At 41.5% G+C, this 18,523-nt stretch overlaps 1 protein-coding gene across 1 annotated transcript; it reads left to right on the top strand.

Moving 5' to 3' along the window:
- The first annotated feature begins 592 nt into the window (after positions 1–592).
- LOC106571322 (tyrosine-protein kinase FRK) lies at positions 593–17,962 on the top strand. The gene is made up of 8 exons (XM_014144260.3): positions 593–1,259; positions 6,892–7,013; positions 9,592–9,755; positions 10,854–11,022; positions 13,691–13,849; positions 15,411–15,613; positions 15,816–15,981; positions 16,317–17,962. The coding sequence occupies exons 1-8, from the start codon at positions 883–885 to the stop codon at positions 16,523–16,525; spliced, it is 1,569 nt and encodes a 522-aa protein (XP_013999735.3). The 5' UTR covers positions 593–882; the 3' UTR covers positions 16,526–17,962.
- Positions 17,963–18,523: the final 561 nt, after the last annotated feature.

Here is an 18,523-nt window from a genome sequence, read left to right on the forward strand (position 1 = left end):
TGAGAGGTTAGTTATTCACACCTGCCATGTTAGTTATCCTAACATTCTATGTAAACAAATCAACCTCTGGATCTACATTTTGTATTGTAAATATGTAGTGGTGTAATAATATTATATGATATATGATGTACTATTTTATCTTTTGTTTTATGTGTGGTGTAAGTGCCTTAATGTGATTGGACCCCAGGAAGAGTAGCTGCTGTAATGGGGATACCGAATAAATGCAAATACAATTGAACAGAAATGGTGCAATACTGAACGACGGGTTGAAAAACTGAGAGGGTTTGGGGCTGTCAGCATGGCCACTGCCCATTAAATACGTTACTCGTTACTTCAAGCCACACCCACCAAACCAGAACAAACGTACCTCTGAACGTTTTGTGGAACCGTGTAGTCCAGTACAAACCGTTCCGTAACGCAGCAAATGTTCAAGCGAACTGAATGCACCTCAAATATGTCGAGAAACCATCAGTCTCCATAACACTGGAACTGACCAATGGCAGTTATCAATGGGCGTTTACTGATATGAGGGAACACCCACATCAAGAAACGCCTGGAATTTCGGTCTGCAATTACACCATATTCACCAGGTGAATGAGACATAAAGGTAACCAGGAAACACTGTGATTCGGTGAGTTGGCCTCGGGCAATAAATCGTTTTATTTTACTGCTAGTCAGTGTGTGTTTCTGTGCACTAAATTGTATTCCAGTCTAAAGACCAGGTTTGACAAGTGTTTGGGGAGTGAGTCAAACTTTCTAGGATCCAAATCATGATGTGAAAAATTTATTCGAACCGCAATGGAATATGAGCGCAAAAATATAACTCTTACATTTTATTTGATCACAAAATGATTTAGTGCGATTAACCCGGGAGTCTTCACAATGGAAATTCGAGAGAAGTGTTTTTTGTGTTGTCAGACTGTTTTCCCGTGTTTTAATAAACCACGGTCAGATTCAGAGTCGGCGACTGAAAAGAGAGAAATCGTGGTGATTAAAAATGATCACGCGCAGGGTCCCAAAAACAGGGCTTTGCCACCTATACCCCTTGAGAAACCGGGATACGTTTATATCGCTCTCTATGATTATACCGCCCGAACGGAGGAGGACTTGAGTTTCAATGCTGGGGACAAGTTAGAAGCTTTGGAAAAAAGTGCTGGCGATTGGTGGTATGCAAAAGCGCTCACTGGAATTTCAGCTGCCAAGGAGGGTTACATTCCAGCCAATTATGTGGCACCTGTGGAGAGTCTGGACGCTGAGCCGTAAGTAGCCTACATTCACAAAATGATGCACTGGATCTATTGTTCTGTTGAAATGCTTGACATACTGTAGTAGGCTATACTAGAACAGCAACCGGTAAAGTTTGAAGAATGCCGGTGTTTCTGTGGCTTCATTCAAAGAAGTGAAGAGAACTGAATAGGCTACAGAAAAGTACATTGGATCATTATTCAGTTATACAGTAGGGTAGCCTATTCCAATTCAGTCGACATCACTAAATCATCTTTACTTATTATGGATATTGGGTTACTTGTTGCCAGAATAAAAGCAGTATTGGCATAGACTCCCACACAGACTTGATGCATGTTCAAAAGAGACTTATTTACCCATGATCCCACTGATCACTTTACCATCATTTTTTGAAGGGGACACTATCCTACACACTTCTGTTGTGGTTATTTGATTAACCACCATAACTGACCTGTTGTTATCCCTTAAACAACTGGACCATTCCAAGATGGATTTGGCAAATATTTGCATAAATTCACAGTTTATGAGAATGAGCATGTTCTAGATAGCCTTGGTACATTCTGGTGTGTGTTTATTATGCCAATTGAAAGAATTGCTAAAGCCAGAGTTGTGGAATATGAGTCACAATGTTGGTGGTTTATGGATTAATATAATCTAGTTTTAGATGAGGCCTCAGATTTGGGTGACTACTCCTTAACAAACACATTATACACGACTAACCAGCTGTTGACAGGCTACAGTAATGTAATTGTTTTGAAAATGGTAAAGCACTAGTTTGGTTTAATGCAGGCCTACTTTAGATATTGTGAACAGATTTGGTCAATAGGCAAATGCCACGCTATTGGTGCCGTTGCGTGTGTAGACCTAAGTCGGAGGTCAAACTGGTTAATGATTGTCAATGACCAGGAAGTACAATGGATTAGTTAATAATTCCCCAGATCACAGAGGAAAATGCAGAGGTCCAACCCTAAAAATATTAATTGTACATGTAGCTGTTTCATACTGTTTACAACCATGTGTAGCATCAAAACACCATACAAGTGTACTGGCTAAATATAGAAAGAAACTGGTTTAGCAAGGCAATTGCACTTGGCGTGACATGACTGAGAGTAAAACGTCACTATGTCGAAACCAAACACTCTGGGTTTCTTGGTCAAAATCAAATCAAATGTATTTGTCACATACACATGGTTAGCAGGTGTTAATGCAAGTGTAGAGAAATGCTTGTGCTTCTAGTTCCGACCATGCAGTATTATCTAACAAGTAATCTACAAATTCCACAACTACCTTGTATACACAAGTGTAAATTAATGAATATGAATATGTACATAAAAATATATAAATGAGTGATGGCTGAATGGCATAAGCACGATGTAATAGATGGTATGGAGTACAGTATATACATATGAGATGAGTAATGTAGGTTATGAAAACATATCAAGTGGCATTGTTTAAAGTGGCTAGTGATACATCTAATTACATCAAGATGCAGTAGATGGTATGGCGTACAGTATATGAGATGAATAATGTAGGTTATGTAAACATGATGTAATATAATGTGGCAAGTGATAAATTGATTACATCAATTTTCCCATTATTAAAGTGACTTGAGTTGAGTCAGTATGTTGGCAGCAGCCACTCAATGTTAGTGATGGCTGTTTAACAGTCTGATGGCCTTGAGATAGAAGCTGTTTTTCAGTCTCTCGGTCCCAGCTTTGATGCACCTGTACTGACCTCTCCTTCTGGATGATAGCGGGGTGAACAGGCAGTGGCTCGGGTGGTTGCTGTCCTTGATGATCTTTTTGGCCTTCCTGTGACATCGGGTGGTGTAGGTGTCCTGGAGGGCAGGTAGTTTGCACCCGGTGATGCGTTGTGCAGACCTCACTACCCTCTGGAGAGCCTTCCGGTTGTGGGCGGAGCAGTTGCCGTACCAGGCGGTGATACAGCCCGACAGGATGCTCTCGATTGTGCATCTGTAAAAGTTTGAGTGTTTTTGGTGACAAGCCAAATTTCTTCAGCCTCCTGAGGTTGAAGAGGCGCTTCTATGCCTTCTTCACCACGCTGTCTGTGTGGGTGGACCATTTCAGTTTGTCTGTGATGTGTACGCCGAGGAACTTAAAACTCTCCACCCTCTCCACTACTGTCCCGTCAATGTAGATAGGGTGCTGCTCCCTCTGCTGTTTCCTGAAGTCCACGATCATCTCTTTTGTTTTGTTGACATTGAGTGTGAGGTTATTTTCCTGACACCACACTCCGAGGGCCCTCACCTCCTCCCTGTAGGCCGTCTCATCGTTGTTGGTAACGACACTACCACGGTAGTGTCGTCTGCAAACTTGATGATTGAGTTGGATGCGTGCATGGCCACGCAGTCGTGGGTGAACAGGGAGTACAGGAGATGGCTGAGAACGCACCCTTGTGGGGCCCCAGTGTTGAGATCAGCGGGGTGGAGATGTTGTAACCTACCCTCGCCACCTGGGGGTTGCCTGTCAGGAAGTCCAGGACCCAGTTGCACAGGGCGGGGTCGAGACCCAGGGTCTCGAGCTTAATGACGAGTTTGGAGGGTACTATGGTGTTAAATACTGAGCTGTAATTGATGAACAGCATTCTTACATAGGTATTCCTCTTGTCCAGATGGGTTAGGGTAGTGTGCAGTGTGACGGTGATTGCGTCGTCTGTGGACCTATTGGGTCGGTAAGCAAATTGGAGGGGGTCTAGGGTGTCCATCTTCTGAACAACATCAGTACTCTTGGCTGTGACTCACCCATGTTGTCGTCTTATCCTGTTGCTCTTCCCCATGAAACTGCTTTCCGTTCAGCTGCAGTCACGTGTTTCCAGATGGGTTTTTTTCCCACACTGTCTCTGACTGGGAAAATGTTGAGAGGGTTTTGTCTTGGTAATTAGAAGTACTTTCCCTGAAGTATCACAGAGTGGCTCATATACACTGTTCGTAACCTGATTTAACTTGATTAGAGGATGTGTAGAGTACGGTACCAATGCAGCTGTATTTATTTTTTTATTTTTTTAAATCTCAATATCAAATCATTTCAGGGGAACAATTAAGTGCCTTACTGTCACGTGTTTTCTGTTAATTGTAAAAAACAATTTAAAAAATAACAGCGCAATTTCTCAAGCAAGATTTTTGCTAGGACTGTCTGGGATTGGTCACAGTGGGGAGGGGAAAACTAGATGTTATTGGCAGAGGATTGGAACTTTTTTCTTATTGATTTATTAACTAATTTACCGCCTGGTGATTGATCCTTTATTTAACTAGGCAAGTCAGTTAAGAACAAATTCTTATTTACAATGACAGCCTAGGAACACTGGGTTAACTGCCTTGTTCAGGGGCAGAACGACAGATTTATTTTACCTTGTCAGCTCGGGGATTCGATCTAGCAACCTTTTGGTTACTGGCCCAATGCTCTAACCACTAGGCTACCTGCCACTTCAGGGCTACCCGCCACCTACAGTTTTGGCCTAACTGGTGACATCACCAGGTAGGCCAAAACACCATCCCAACAAAACAGACTGACATTTCAAGCTGCCTTTTCAAACAGCTCTTACACCAGAAATAGCATAATCATCAATTTCGCAGTAATATTCCAACCTCCATAGTGTAGAGATATACACTGCTCAAAAAAATAAAGGGAACACTTAAACTACACAATGTAACTCCAAGTCAATCACACTTCTGTGAAATCAAACTGTCCACTTAGGAAGCAACACTGATTGACAATAAATTTCACATGCTGTTGTGCAAATGGAATAGACAACAGGTGGAAATTATAGGCAATTAGCAAGACACCCCCAATAAAGGAGTGGTTCTGCAGGTGGGGACCACAGACCACTTCTCAGTTCCTATGCTTCCTGGCTGATGTTTTGGTCACTTTTGAATGCTGGTGGTGCTTTCACTCTAGTGGTAGCATGATACGGAGTCTACAACCCACACAAGTGGCTCAGGTAGTGCAGCTCATCCAGGATGGCACATCAATGTGAGCTGTGGCAAGAAGGTTTGCTGTGTCTGTCAGCGTAGTGTCCAGAGCATGGAGGCGCTACCAGGAGACAGGCCAGTACATCAGGAGACGTGGAGGAGGCCGTAGGAGGGCAACAACCCAGCAGCAGGACCGCTACCTCCACCTTTGTGCAAGGAGGAGCAGGAGAAGCACTGCCAGAGCCCTGCAAAATGACCTCCAGCAGGCCACAAATGTGCATGTGTCTGCTCAAACGGTCAGAAACAGACTCCATGAGGGTGGTATGGGTGCCCGACGTCCACACGTGGGGGTTGTGCTTACAGCCCAACACCGTGCAGGACGTTTGGCATTTGCCAGAGAACACCAAGATTGGCAAATTCGCCACTGGCGCCCTGTGCTCTTCACAGATGAAAGCAGGTTCACACTGAGCACATGTGACAGATGTGACAGAGTCTGGAGACGCTGTGGAGAACGTTCTGCTGCCTGCAACATCCTCCAGCATGACCGGTTTGGCGGTGGGTCAGTCATGGTGTGGGGTGGCATTTCTTTGGGGGGCCGCACAGCCCTCCATGTGCTCGCCAGAGGTAGCCTGACTGCCATTAGGTACCGAGATGAGATCCTCAGACGCCTTGTGAGACCATATGCTGGTGCGGTTGGCCCTGGGTTCCTCCTAATGCAAGACAATGCTAGACCTCATGTGGCTGGAGTGTGTCAGCAGTTCCTGCAAGAGGAAGGCATTGATGCTATGGACTGGCCCGCCCATTCCCCAGACCTGAATCCAATTGAGCACATCTGGGACATCATGTCTCGCTCCATCCACCAACGCCACGTTGCACCACAGACTGTCCAGGAGTTGGCGGATGCTTTAGTCCAGGTCTGGGAGGAGATCCCTCAGGAGACCATCCGCCACCTCATCAGGAGCATGCCCAGGCGTTGTAGGGAGGTCATACAGGCACGTGGAGGCCACACACACTACTGAGCCTCATTTTGACTTGTTTTAAGGACATTACATCAAAGTTGGATCAGCCTGTAGTGCGGTTTTCCACTTTAATTTTGAGTGTGACTCCAAATCCAGACCTCCATGGGTTGATAAATTGGATTTCCATTGATTATTTTTGTGTGATTTTGTTGTCAGCACATTCAACTATGTAAAGAAAAAAGTATTTAATAAGATTATTTATTTCATTCAGATCTAGGATGTGTTGTTTAAGTGTTCCCTTTATTTTTTTGAGCAGTATATATGAAAACCACAGTTTTGACAGGACTGGGCCTTTCAGCGGATTGATTACATCCACATTGGCCATTTATTTTTATAGGATTCATATAATATTCAATAAATGTAGTATGTTACATCCCATTTTGACCAAACCATTTTCTAACATTGATTTAGACATGAGGAATCCAAAGAAATGGTCAAAAGCCACCCACGGACCTCCCACATCCAAGTCAATGGCACCTAATATTAGCATGTTCATGAATCACACTTTAGGATGATTTGAACAGGAAGTATTTAAAACTTGATTGTGTAACTCAATGATGTTACTTATAGATGATCTGGATATGAAGCGGGTCAATGCTAATATATATATATATAGGTGTCAGGTAAACAACCAAGGCATGGGTTGCTGTCATACTTTGATGCTGCTGTTGAGTTGTTTCCTCCTGTTCTGGTATACAGATGGTACTTTGCAGACACCAAGAGACTGGATGCTGAGAAGCTGCTTCTGTCAGAGGGGAACCAGCATGGAGCCTTCCTCATCAGACACTGTGAGAGTCAGAAAGGAGAGCTCTCACTCTCAGGTAAATCTCAGCCTCATGTTCTTGAACTTGTCGCATCTGCAAGAGACTACAGGTCAAACCTGTATACTACCAAAGATGTACACAGATCAGTATACTCACAATACTCGTATTAGGTTTAGAATGACTTTGTAATGTCTGTCTATTTTTTCTGACTTAGCTTTATTGTTCAGGAATGCATTTTATGGTTTTATTGTGATCAATCTATTTCTGTTACTGGTATGAGAAGGGAACTCGATGCACAAAAAACACAAGTCGTTTCCTCATTCCTGAACAATCCCCAATTTGTTCTGTGTAAATCACAGTTTCTCATAAGTCCACTGACGTGATTGAAGGTTCAAGGTCTCAAAGTAAACAAACATATGCCTCTGCTCTCAAAGAGACTGCTAACATCACCTAGGACCACATGAGTCTGGCTGGCCATTCCCTGTCAGTCTGACAGAAAAAGTCCCTTGATTATACATTAACAGTTGGCTGTAAACTTAGTCTCTGCAGAAGCAATAATGGCATAGCAACCTGATTACAGGATAGTACAATTGTGTTGCTATCTGCCTCTACTGTACATGTTTATAATTTGCGATTTGATGTTCCAACATTTCTCACTACAGTGCCTTCAGAAAGTATTCATACCCCTTGACTTATTCCACATTTAATTTGTTACAGCCTGAATTCAACATTTATTAAATTGCTTTTTTTCTTCTCATACAAACCATAATGACAGTGAAAACATGTTTTTAGGATATATACTTATTATTTTTTTTTACATTTATTGAAAATGAAATACAGAAATATCAAATTTTACATGAGTATTCACACCCCTGTGTCAATACTTTGTAGAAGCACCTTTGGCAGCGATTACATTTGCCCATTAATCTTTAAAAAATTCTTCAAGCTCTGTCAAATTGGTTGTTGATCATTGCTAGACAACCATTTTCAGGTCTTGTCATACATTTTCAAGTAGATTTAAGTCAAAACTGTAACTCGGCCAACTCCGAAGCATTCACTGTCTTCTTTGTGAGCAGCTCGTGTAGATTTGGCCTTGTGTTTTAGGTTATTGTCCTGCTGAAAGGTGAGATCATCTATCCAGTTTCTGGTGGAACCAGACTGAACCAGTTTTTCCTCTAGGATTTTGCCTGTGCTTAGCTCCTTTCTGTTTATTTTTTTTATCGGGAAAAATTCCCCAGCCCTTAACGTGTACAAACACACTCATAACATGATGCGGTCACCACTATGCTTAAAAATAAGGAGAGGTGCTCAGTAATCTGTTGTATTGGATTTGCCGCAAACATAACACTTTGTATTCAGGACCAAAAGTGAATTGCTGTGCCACATTTGTTGAAGTATTAGTTTAGTATCTTGTTGCAAACAGGATGCATGTTTTGGAATATTTTTATTCTGTACAGGTTTCCTTTTCACAATAGTAACCTAATTGACAGTGTGAAGTAACTACAATGTTGTTGATCCATCCTCAGTGTTCTCCTATCACAGCCGTTAATTTCTAACTGTTTTAAAGTCACCAGTTGCCCCATTGTGAAATCACTGAGTGGTTTCCTTCCTCTCCAGCAACTTGAGTTGGGAAGGATGTGTGGATCTGTATACTGTATATATTTTCTTTCTACCAATGGGTGCCATTCTTTGTGAGGCATTGGAAAACCTCCTTGGTCTTTGTGGTTGAATCTGTGTTTGAAATTCACTGCTGGACTGAGGGACCTTACCGATAATTTTATGTGTGGGGTACAGAGATGAGGTAGTCATTCGACACTTATTGCACACAGTGAGCCCATGCAACTTATGTGACTTGTTAAGCAAATTTTTACTCCTGAACCTATTTAGGTTTACTATATCAAAGGGGTTGAATACTTCGACTAAACATGTTAGCTTTTAATTTTTAATTAATTTGTAAACATTTCAAAAAAAGTATAATTCCACTTTGACATTATGGGGTATTGTTTGTAGGCTTTTGACCCCCAAAAATCTAAACTTAATCAATTTTAAATTCAGGCTGTAACACAACAATGTGGAAAAAGTGAAGGGATGTGAATACTTTCTGAAGGCGCTGTATATGTCTGCTATAGTGAGATGAGGGAACATGACAAAATTAGTTTTGATAAGTTATGGAAAACACAACAAAAATAAAGTTGTTATTATTATATATGTGTGTGTGTGTGTGTGAGAGATGAAAAATACCTGCGTTTTGGCGCAGGTACTGCAGACTTAACGATACGTATATATTTTATACAGATTGATGCTTGGAGTCAAAGTATCTATATAATATCGTCCAAAAATATTGCAATTTTTTTTTCACACATCACTATTTATAATGGTACATTAATTATGTAATGTTTGAATGTCTAGACAAATACATAAGTTCAGTCAAATCACCCAAAATAGTGTTTTTAATGTGGTCAGCCCAGGGTTAAGTCATTTGTCATAACGGCCATGTACTGTAAACAGATTTCAATATGATAGTTTCCCCATTCATTTACAATTCGGCACAGATTAGCATGGTTTTAGTTGATTTTACTGTCATCGTTCTCTTGTTTTAGTATTGTGCCCTTATGCTTTTTGATGTATCTTTCAGTGTTGGACATGGGCAACGTGAAGCACTACAAAGTAAGGAAGCTGGACACTGGAGGCTACTATGTGTCAAGATCTAGGAGCTTTCTGACTCTGAGGGAGTTAGTGGAACACTATTCAAAACTGGAGGATGGTCTCTGTGTGCGTTTGCTTGAACCATGTAAAAAGGTATTTACTTTCTTTTAACTATCATGTGACTGTGATTAAGCACATATGTTTAGCAACCTTTTTGATCTGAATTCATGAACCAAAACATTGCCTGGCAAATTTGCTAAAGATATCTAGTTGACAGAAACACCCTTCAAATATTGGGTCTAATGCATTAGCCTGATAATTTTCAGTGTCAACCATATACACTCACTTGCCAGTTTATTAGGTACACCCATCTAGTACTGGGTCGGACCCCCCCTTTGCCCCCAGAACAGCCTGAATTCTCCGGGCATTCTACAAGGTGTCGGAAACATTACATAGGAATGTTGGTTCATGCTGAAGCGATGGCATCACACCGTTGCTGTAGATTAGACAGTGGTACATTCATGCTGCGAACACCCTGTTCCTTTTCATCCGAAAGATGCTTTATTTGGTTGAGGTCTGTTGGCTGCACAGGCCACTCAAGTAAACTGAACTCGCTCTCATTTTCCAGGCGATATTTTTCCACTCAATTGTCCAGTGTTGGTGTTAACTGGCCCCAGTGGGCACGTGTTCTTGTTTTAGCTGATAGTAGTAAAGCCCCGTGTGGTCGTCTGTTGCAACAGCCCATCCGTGACAAGGATCGATGAGTTGTGCGTTCCGAGATGCCGTTCTGCACACCACTGTTGTACTGCTGCGTTGTTTGTCTGTTTGTGGATGTTTTTTGTTTGTCGCACCATTCTCGGTAAACCCCTAAACACTGGGGCGTGGAAATCCCAGGAGGGCAGCAGTTTCTGAGATACTGGATCCAGCCCGCCTGGCACAGACGATCATATCACGTTCAGTCGCTTAGGTCATTTGTTTAGTCTATTTCTAACATTCAATCGAACAGTAACTGAATGCCAGTCTGCCTGCTTTATATAGCAGGCCACGTGACTCAGTCAGTAGGAGCGATCCATTTTCGTGAATGGGGTGGCATACCGAATAAACTGGCCGATGAGTGGTTAGCGCCATCAACCGTTCACAAAGGACAATAGAACAACAGTAATGTGGTTTTACTGAAATATAGAGAGGACAGTTTGTCAGGTCTGTTCTGACTCTTCTTATGGTCTTAATGTTGCATCTCTCTCCTGTCAGATGGAGGCTCCTCAAACCCACGGTCTGTCCTACAACACAGCTGACCACTGGGAGATTGACCGGTCGTCTGTCAAACTGCTGAAGAAACTGGGCGCTGGACAATTTGGAGAAGTCTATGAAGGCATCTGGAACGACACCACTGCAGTAGCAGTGAAGACCCTGAAACATGGTAAATGGCCTGTTTTGCACAAACACTGGATTCAAACCCAGAAAATCACTTTATTTCAAATCCATGATTATCTTCTATTATATATATTATATATATATATATATAATAGAAGATAATCATGGATTTGAAATAAAGTGATTTATTATATATGTATATACACACACAGTTGAAGTCAGAAGTTTACATACACTTAGGTTGGAGTCATTAAAACTCATTTTTTTAACCACTCCACAAATTTCTTGTTAACAAACTATAGTTTTGGCAAGTTGGTTAGGACATCTACTTTGTGCATGACACAAGTAATTTTTCCAAAAATTGTTTACAGACAGATTATTTCACTTATAATTCACTGTATCACAATTTTAGTGTGTCAGAAGATTACATACATTGTTGACTGTGCCTTTAAACAGCTTGGAAAATTCCAGAAAATGTCATGGCTTTAGAAGCTTCTGATAGGCAAATTGACATAATTTGAGTCAATTGGAGGTGTACCTGGGGATGTATTTCAAGGGCTACCTAACTCAGTGCCTCTTTGCTTGACATCATGGGAAAATGAAAAAATATCAGCCAAGACCTCAGAAAAACAATTGTAGACCTCCACAAGTCTGGTTCATCCTTGGGATCAATTTCCAAACGCCTGAAGGTAACACGTTCATCTGTACAAGCAATAGTACGCAAGTATAAACACCATGGGACCACGCAGCCGTCATACTGCTCAGGAAGGAGACGCATTCTGTCTCCTAGAGATGAACGTACTTTGGTGTGACAAGCTCAAATCAATCCCAGAACAACAGCAAAGGACCTTGTGAAGATGCTGGAGGAAACGGGTACAAAAGTATCTATATCCACAGTAAAACGAGTCCTATATCGACATAACCTGAAAGGCCGCTCAGCAAGGAAGAAGCCACTGCTCCAAAACCGTCATTAAAAAAAAGCCAGACTACGGTTTGAAACTGATGGGGACAAAGATCTTACTTTTTGGAGAAATGTCCTCTGGTCTGATGAAACAAAATAGAACTGTTTGGCAATATTGACCATCCATTTTGTTAGGAGGATAAAGGGTGATAATGCTACCACCACCATGCTTCACCATCAGGATGGTGCCAGGTTTCCTCCAGATATGACGCTTGTCATTCAGGCCAAAGAGTTCGATCTTGGTTTCATCAGACGAGAGAATCATGTTTCAAACTCCTAGCGGGCTTTCATGTGCCTTTTTACTGAGGAGGGGCTTCCGTCTGGCCACTCTACCATAAAGGCCTGATTGGTGGAGTGCTGCTGAGATGGTTGTCCTTCTGGAAGGTTCTCCCATCTGCACAGAGGAACTCTAGAGCTGTGTCAGTGACCACCTGGTTCTTGGTCACCTCCCTGACCAAGGCCCTTCTCCCCAGATTGCTCAATTTGGCTGGGCTGCCAGCTCTAGGAGGAGTCTTGGTGGTTGAACACTTCTTCCATTTTAAGAATGATGGGACCTGTGTTCTTGGGGACCTTCAATGCTGCAGACATTTTTTTGGTACCCTTCCCCAGATCTGTGCCTCAACGCAATCCTGTCTCGGAGCTCTACGGACAATTCCTTTGACCTCATGGCTTGGTTTTTGCTCTGACATGCACTGTCAACTGTGGGACCTTATACAGACAGGTGTGTGCTTTTCCAAATAATGTCCAATCAATTGAATTTACCACAGGTGGACTCCAATCAAGTTGTAGAAACATCTCAAGGATGATCAATGGAAACAGGATGCATAATTTGGAAAGGCACACACTTGTCTATGTAAGGTCCCACAGTTGACAGTTCATGTCAGAGCGAAAACCAAGCCATGAGGTCGAAGGAATTTTGAATGACCACCTCATCTCTGTACCCCACATAAAATTACCTGTAAGGTCCTTCAGTCGAGCATTGCATTTAAAAAGACCAGGGAGGTCTTCCAGTGCCTCTCAAAGAAGGGCACCTATTGGTAGATGCGTTAAAAAAGAAAGCAGACATTGAATGTCCCTTTTGAGCATGGTGACGGTATTAATTACGCTTTGGATGGTGTGTCAATACACCCAGTCACTACAAAGATACAGGTGTCCTTCCTATATCAGTTTCCGCAGAGCATGACAGTAACCTAAAACACAAGGTCAAATCTACACTGGAGTTGCTTACCAAGGAGACAGTGAGTGGCCGAGTTAGTTTTGGCTTAAATCTACTTTCAAATCTATGGCAAGACCTGAAAATGGTTGTCTAGCAACGATTAACAACCAATTTGACAGCTTGAAGAAATGTTAAAAGAATAAAGGCCAAATGTTGCACAATCCAGATGTGCAAAGCTCTTTAGAGACTTACCCAGCTGTAATTGCTGCCAAGAGTGATTCTAACATGTATTGACTCGGGTGTGAATACTTATGTAAATGTGATATTTCATTTTCTATAAATTAGCAACATTTCTAAAGACATGTTTTCACTTTGTCATTATGGGGTATTTTGTGTAGATGGGTGAGGGGGGGGAAAAAAACATTTTTTATTTTTTTTATTCAGCCTGTATTGCAAGACTGGAATAAGTCAAGGGGTATGAATACTTTCTGAAGGCACTGTATCTATTTTAACAAGGTCTTTGTCACAGTGCAAGTAAGATAAAATTGCAGCCGGTGTTACTGTGCAGTACAACTCATGTACATGTTATTCTCCTAGGCTCCATGGACGCTAAGGACTTCCTACAGGAGGCCCAGATCATGAAGAAACTGCGGCACCCCAAACTGATCCAGCTCTACGCTGTGTGTACTGTGGAGGAACCCATCTACATCATCACAGAGCTCATGAAGAATGGCAGTCTGTTGGAGTACCTTCAGAGTAAGAACACTGTTGTATTGCATTATAACCTAACCCACGTACAAGCCCACCGCACCTTCCTTTTTAACGGGATGTTTAGATTAGAACACCATCTCAATGTGCCTACTGTAGCAAGAGTTTAAATAAGGTGCAGAAGTTGAACTTGTATGATGTGTGTTATGGGGAAGTTTGGTGTGAAGTAAAAGTTTGGCAACAGTCAAAAAGTGATACTTCATGATTTTGGCAATATTTTTTTATTTTTATTTCAATGTGGCCCTTTATCAACTTCTCCAGAGTCAGATGAACTTGTGGATACATAAAAATGGTATCTGCGTTTTGAAGGAAGTTTCTAACTAGCATTAGTGCAATGACTGGAAGTCTATGGGTATCTGCTAGCATACTAGTAAATACCCATAGACTTCCAGTCATTGGGCTATCTGTAGTTAGCATTGGCTCACAAAACTACCTCTAACGTCCTTCATAATTGACACAGAGACGTACAAATCCTGAATTATCCCTTTAAGCTCCATGACCGACGTGGATGTTGATTATTGCAGCCTCTAGCACCTCTGATTCAGAGGGGTTGGGTTAAATGCGGAAGACACATTTCAGTTGAATGCATTCAGTTGTACACCTGACTAGGTATCCCCCTTTCCCTTACATAATTACGTGCATTTCATCATTGCTCTAAATGACTGCATTGAATTCCATCTATATTTACAAGTTGCATTACTGGATTATCTGATGTTGTCCACTCGCATAATAGATGCTGTGCCATTGCGTGAAAGGTGCCGTAACATTGCCTGTCAGAGTGATGGTCCCCCTTTTGAGGCGGTCATGTGAAATTGATGTTGGTGGCCCTGAAACCGTCTGCATTGCATTCCCCATATTTCACCAAAGTCTCGTGCACACACATTCAACCATTTACTAACTCATTTTTTGGGAACTAAACTTCGTAAATGTTTACAAGGAATCGCATGGTCATACTTTTGCATACACACTCGGTTACGTTGAATATTTGAATGTTATTCAAGTGAAAAACGTCTAGACATAGTACTATACAATTTTACAATAGCACTCATCTTAATGAGATGTCTGTTTTTCGCATCCTGGTCCTTTCCTTCCCTCTGTTAAAAAAGAAAAATGCTATTGCAACCTCTTTGCAATAAGGAATTGAGACCAAAAGCTCAAGAGAAGTTTCAAGTGTTTAATACCAAGGTTACAGTCAGCTGAGTGCATACATTTAGAAAGTTCACAACACATTTTATACTCTTCCCTTATAGGCATCACCTCTCCAGCTATACATTTTATGACCCCAGTGAGTTTCCCTCTGGCTCCCCTGTGGAATGTCCATGGTCCTCTCTTTGTTTAGCCAGAATCACACCCTGTCCATCTTCTGTTCTGGGCCTGACCCTGCTCTCTGATCCTAGGCAATTTCCTCTTATCTGATTAGGTCATTTTTTTCTAAATTAGCATACACACAGTTTCATGGCCTAAACTCCATTCATACTCATAGTAATCATTCACTACACAGGATACAAATGAACTACAGTTTAACTTGAAACATGTTACATTTTGACAGAATCCAACGCCTCTTCCTCCAAGGACCTGGGTATGGTGCTTGGTGTCTCGGACCAGATAGAGATGGCTGCTCAGGTGGCTTCTGGGATGGCCTACCTGGAGCAGCAGAACTACATTCACAGAGACCTGGCGGCACGCAACGTTCTGGTGGGAGAGAACAACGTCTGCAAGGTGGCTGACTTCGGACTCGCCAGAGTCTTCATGGTGGGTATCTCTTTATCTTTTAAGAAAAACAAGGAGGGACTTGACTGTTTGTCAACCTTTCAGCACCAAGGTGTTACTCAAGACCAGTCTCAATTTCTTTCTTTTGAAGACATGACACCAAACTGTAGTAAGTCCATGACAATGATTAATTCTACTCTTTAAAGCCCATTGAAGATTTTTGTTTGTTTTGTTGCCATTTTAGATGGAGAGTGAGAATGTGTATGAAGCCAAAGAGGGCACTAAAGTTCCTGTGAAATGGACTGCTCCTGAAGCCATCCATGGCAACAAGTTCACCATCAAGTCTGACGTGTGGTCCTTCGGCATTCTGCTGTATGAGATCATGACCTTCGGTCAGATGCCCTATGCAAGTAAGACCTATTCATAATAACATGTTCATCTCTTTGGTAGGAAAGCTTATCAAATCAGTCAGTGTTAATCCTGTAATTTACTACCATGGAATGTTGTGAGTGAGGAGCATGCCCTCTGGTTAACAGTTAAAAATGTATCTGGCACCTGTTCATCACCTGGTACAACTTGCATGCAATCTGCCATTGCAGTTAATTGTCCAGAGAGTGTTTCCAGCCTAGACTGATCCAACATGTACTGTAGCAGTACTAGTGTATGTTTTTGCATATCCTAGGTTTCATTGTGTTACTATGTGACATCAGTATCATAATAATTATCCCTTCTGTTACTGTTCCAGCCATGACCAACTACCAGGTGGTCCAACGTGTGCCCACGGGTTACAGGATGCCCTGCCCACCACAATGTCCCAAGGGGATGTATGAGATCATGTCTGACTGCTGGAAGGACAATGAGAACGACAGACCCACCTTCGAAACCCTGCAGTGGAAGCTGGAGGACTTCTTTGACCTAGATGTGACCTCTTACGATGACGCCAACCGTTATTAGTACTGTGTTGTATTGAGTGTTCAATGATGCTCTCCTCATACTCGTAGCAAGAGTCAGCAGAGGAAAGTACAGTATGTCCACTGTCACAGGTAATATAATCATATGCCTAAGATAAATGGCATTTCATTCTCCCAACAGTTAGTATCTAGAATGCAGGTGCTATTGATTTTTAGCATAGTTGAACTGTCCACTTCCTGATCACATTATGGTTGGATATGTATTTGTTAGGATTATATTATGAGGTCGAACACGTGTGACCACAAACGGTTTGATGAGAAAATATTGTATGTGGAGGTTTTATTTGGCTGCTTGTGTGTGGTTGTCGTGACTATGATGGGAATCCTCTATTGTAACTGTTTGACACTCCTGCTAGTTTTGATTTGTTTGCCAATTTAATGCACTTTTTAAGTGGGTTTTACTGAGAGTGACATCTCATATCCAGCTAAACTCACTAGACGCACTTGACGAAGTCAAAACCCAGTCCATGGCCCGGTTGGGCTTCCATAACAGCCGCTGTTCTCAGGTGAGCCTGATGGAACTATCAAGCCGGGCGACCCGGTTCTGTGTTCACTCTGCATAGCAGTCATTCTTCCACTACACTGGTTGGCTGCCAAGTATTTATCAGGAGTCTCCTGTAAGGATGTGCTTGAGTTACGTTCACTAAGAAGCATTTGTTTTATCTACGTCTCTGAAGCATAGTGAGTGATCTGTTATCTCTGAGCACTTATCAATACACACACCATAGGAATGAGAGGATAATGTAGTTTTATAATATGTTCACATAAATTGTAGATTTTGATTCTGACTGGACAGAATTGGATTTGAATTCGATTGAACCTTACTGTGCAGTCACCAATGTCTATTGATGTCATAGTGGGGATACTGTTATTCTGCAATAGGACCTGGAATTTAATAACCGGAAAGACTGCTTGCTCGCCACACCTCAGTGACCATGTTGATTTGAGTTATGAATTGGTATTTTATGGCTCATTGACTGAAAGTAAGTTTTTACACTGGACTTGTTTGATGAGACTGGAATTGTACAAGTGCTTGTTGATTATGGCTTGTTCTGATCATTTTGTGCAATGTTTTAAAATTATTTGAACAATGTCTAATAATTGGTCGTAACCTTCTTTAATTTTGTTCATTGTAAGATTAATTGAATGTTATATTTGATGCATAAGAATAATTTAAATTTAGCTATTTCATTTTTTTCATATGACATTAGTTTTAATGATTAATCTGGGGCGAGTCTACGTAATACTATTAATAAACGGTAGCATCATTGTGTGCCATCCCTTGTTCTGAATAGCTTACATTATTTTGTTAACAAATAATTCTAAATGATTATTAACATATGTTGCCAATTGATTTGGTCAGGACACTGAATCCTCTGTGATATTTTCTGTTGTCTAATAAATTGTTTTGAAGTTATAATCCAAAGCCATGGTCATTTCAACCTGATTCCTGAAGTGTAATTTACCATACTGACCACATGATGGTGCTAACATTCTCCTAGTGCTTAGAATAACTCTGCCATTGCCTTGCTGTGACGTGAAATCAGTTTTAAATATGGCACATCTCGTTATTTGATAACATATCTATAACTAAACCAAGCCATTTAAAGGATACTAAATGGCTCTCCATAATATAACAGGATTCCAGTAGTCCTAAATATTGAATAGGTTTCCCCAGTGTTCATGCTGAAATCCCTGTTTGTATTAACTTGATCAAAACGGTCACGTGTGTGTGTGTGTGTTCCCTGCATAGAAAATGAGGGCTGCCGGAAGCCTCATAGATACTCTGTGCATTCCAAATGGTGCCTTATACCCTATATAGTGAACAGGCTCTGGTCAAAAGTGGTGCACTATATAAGGAATATGGTGCCATTTGGGATGCAGATGCTGTCATTGCCACATTGACCCCAGTATCCTCTGACTCCTCATGAATATCCTTTTCCATAGATTGCATTTGTAAATCTAAGAATGTATGATATCC

Source organism: Salmo salar, chromosome 15 (genome assembly GCF_965601325.2).
Source record: "Salmo salar chromosome 15, fSalSal1, whole genome shotgun sequence".
Taxonomy (NCBI): domain Eukaryota; kingdom Metazoa; phylum Chordata; class Actinopteri; order Salmoniformes; family Salmonidae; genus Salmo; species Salmo salar.